Source organism: Haliaeetus leucocephalus, unplaced genomic scaffold (genome assembly GCF_000737465.1).
Source record: "Haliaeetus leucocephalus isolate CR32 unplaced genomic scaffold, Haliaeetus_leucocephalus-4.0 Scaffold274, whole genome shotgun sequence".
In the NCBI taxonomy this organism is placed as follows: domain Eukaryota; kingdom Metazoa; phylum Chordata; class Aves; order Accipitriformes; family Accipitridae; genus Haliaeetus; species Haliaeetus leucocephalus.
In genome coordinates, this window is record NW_010972710.1 from 217855 (window position 1) to 220740 (window position 2886).

Consider the following 2886-nt stretch of genomic DNA (forward strand, 5'->3'; position numbering starts at 1 on the left):
GCGTCTTGTTGGTATTGTTGTTGCGGTTCTCCTGGGGGTCCACCACCAGTGGCCGGTCCAGGTGGGTCTTCATGTCAGGGCGCAGGTGGCGGGCGTAGGGCACCTTCCAGCGCTCCTCGGGGTCCAGCTCGCTGTAGAGGGCCTCCCGGCTGGCCAGCAGGTTCTGCTTCCGCAGCTCGCTTGTCCGCTGCTCCCACACCGACTTCGAGGACTTCTGGTTCTTCTGCTGCTCCTTCCTGCAGCGGGGAGGCACAGCCCACGTCGGGGGAGCCTGAGGTGTGCCAGGACGGAGCCGGAGCAGAGATGGGATGGAGACGGGATGGAGCTGAGGATGGAGCCGGGATGGAAGTGGGATGGAGCTGGGATGGAGCTAAGGATGGATCCGGGGAAGGAGTCAGGATGGAGGCAGGGACAGAGCTGGAGATGGAGACAAGGATGGAGTTGGGGATGGCAGCTGGGATGGAGCTGGGGCCAGGGACGGAGCTGGGGCTGGGGACAGAGACAAGGATGGAGCTGGGGCCAGGGGTGGAGCTGGGGACAGAGCTGGGATGGAGCTGGGGACAGAGACATGGATGGAGTTGGATGGAGCCAGGGCTCGGGTTGGAGCTGGGGACGGAGACATGGATGGAGCCAGGAATGGAGCTGGGGATGGAGACAAGGACGGAGCCGGATGGAGTCAGGGATGGATCCAAGGATGGATCCAGGGATGGAGCCAGGGATGGATCCAGGGATGGAGCCGGGCACACAATGTACTTACATGGTGACGGACATGTTGGCTGCAGAGAGTGGGCTCACTTCGGCCACCTCCTTCGCCTTTTGCAGTGCCAGCTTTTGGTTGGCGGCTTCTTCCTCCTCCTGCTCATCCTGCAAAGCCCAGCGCCGTGTCCAGCCCAGCCCTGAGGCCACAGGTGATGGGCTGGGGTGGCCCCGCCTCATCCCTGACACCGGTCCTTACCTTGGTGAGCTCCTGCGCGTTGGCGAGGTTGTCCACCGCGATGGCCAAGAAGACATTGAGGAGGGTGTCTGGGTGCCCCGTCAAGGCAAAGTGGGTCCCAGCACATCCCTGCCCTGGCCCAGAGCCCCCCGGGACCCCCACAGCACCCCGAGGATACAGTTGCCAAAGAGGGTGAGGACGATGAAGTAGACAGAGAAAACCATCCCCCCCTTGACGCCGCCCTGAGATTTGATCCCGTCGTACATCACCGCGTTCCAGTCTTCGCCCGTCAGGATCTGGGGGGGAAGGAGCCATAGGGGCAGCAGGGACCCCTCCACTGGCACCTCACTTCCTCAGGAGCCCCAGGGAGGGGACAGGGGGGTCCCTACCTGAAACACCGTCATTATTGCTGCTGGGAAAGTGTCGAAGTTGGTGGGAGGGGTCCCGTCGTCAAAATTGAACCTGGGGGTGGGGGGGAATGGTGGGAGCCCCACCCCAGCCGGGTGCCCCCCAGCAGGGGCCTGGGGGCACAGAGATACCCCCATGCTGGGGGACCAGGGTGACCCTGGGGGGGGCCCCATCTCCCACCCAGTTACTCACTGTCCCCCAAAGAGCTGCATCCCCAAAAGGGCAAAGACAACGATGAAGAGGAAGAGGAGGAAGAGGAGGCTGATGATGGACTTCATGGAGTTCAGGAGGGAGACCACCAGGTTCCTCAGGGAAGCCCAGTACCTGCCAGGGCAGAGCCAGGCTGCGGGGCCGTGGGGGGACCAGGGCCATGGGGGGACAAGGGGATGCGAAGGGACATGGGGGTGATGAGGGGACACAGAGATGGCGAGGGGACGAGGGACGGCAACTCGGCACCCAGGCACCCCACAATGGCTCCATGCATCCACACACTCACTCGTGCTCACACTGCCCCCGCCCTTGCAGACCCACAGACATGGACAGACCAGCGGACAGACAGACTGACGGACAGACGGACCAATGGACAGACGGACGGGCGGATGGACAGAGCGTCGGCACCCGACCCGTCAGCACTTACTTTGTGACTTTGAAAATGCGCAGTAACCTGAGAGCTCGTAGCACGCTGATCCCGAAGGATGTTCCCGGCTTCACAACAGCCCAGATCACCTCGAAGATGCTTCCGATGATAACCTGGGAGTGGGACAGTGTCTCCGTCCTGTCCCCATCCCATCCCTATCCTATCCCCATCCCTATCCTGACCTCTTCCCCATCCTCATCTTGTCCTCATCCCTTCCCATTCCCATCTCCATCTCCATTCCGTCCCCATCCCCATCTCCATTCCATCCCCATCCCCATCCCAATCCTATTCCCATTCCATCCACATCTTATTCCCATCCTGACCCCATCCCATCCTGTCCCCATCCCCATTCCCCCCACCTTGTCCCCATCCCCATCCTCATCCCCATCCCCATCCCCATCCCCATCCCATCCCACCCCCACCCCATTCCCGCCGGCAGCAGCCGAGCCGGGGCCGGACTCACGGCACAGTCGAAGCAATTGAAGGACGAGTGAAAGTAAGGCCGCGTCCCCAGCCCGTACATTTTTATAAACATTTCGGACATAAAGAGTCCCAAGAATATGAATTCTGCATAGTCTGGGGGGGAGAGAGAGTGAGGGGGGGGGGCGGGGGGGGGGGGGGGGCACTCACAGAGGAAGTCGGAAAGCCAATCTGGCTGGTCGTAGTGAACGATAGCAACACACAGGGTGTTGAGCGCTACCAGACTGAGCACGGTCCAGTAGAAGGCCTGAGTTTTCACCATGCGGCGGATGTGGAAGCGCATCCTCCGCGCCCGCTTGTGGAAGAAGGTGGCGTTCTCCAGCTTGGCACTTTTGAGGCTGGCGCGGGCGAAGGGGGAGCCTGCGGGGCGCGGGGGGGAGCCCCCACCCATCACCCCATCACCCACCATCCCCAAACTGTCACCCAT

At 62.2% G+C, this 2886-nt stretch overlaps 1 protein-coding gene across 1 annotated transcript in view; it reads right to left on the minus strand.

Annotated features, from left to right (window-relative positions):
• The window catches only part of LOC104833250 (voltage-dependent P/Q-type calcium channel subunit alpha-1A-like), a gene marked incomplete at its 5' end in the record, with an annotated part of 47938 nt that overhangs the window by 40638 nt on the left and 4414 nt on the right, over window positions 1–2886 (minus strand). The window contains 9 exon segments of the mRNA XM_010569829.1: window positions 3–236; window positions 758–864; window positions 956–1023; window positions 1113–1230; window positions 1324–1396; window positions 1535–1666; window positions 1980–2092; window positions 2443–2555; window positions 2610–2819. Of these exon segments, the coding sequence (XP_010568131.1) occupies window positions 3–236; window positions 758–864; window positions 956–1023; window positions 1113–1230; window positions 1324–1396; window positions 1535–1666; window positions 1980–2092; window positions 2443–2555; window positions 2610–2819 (1168 nt within the window).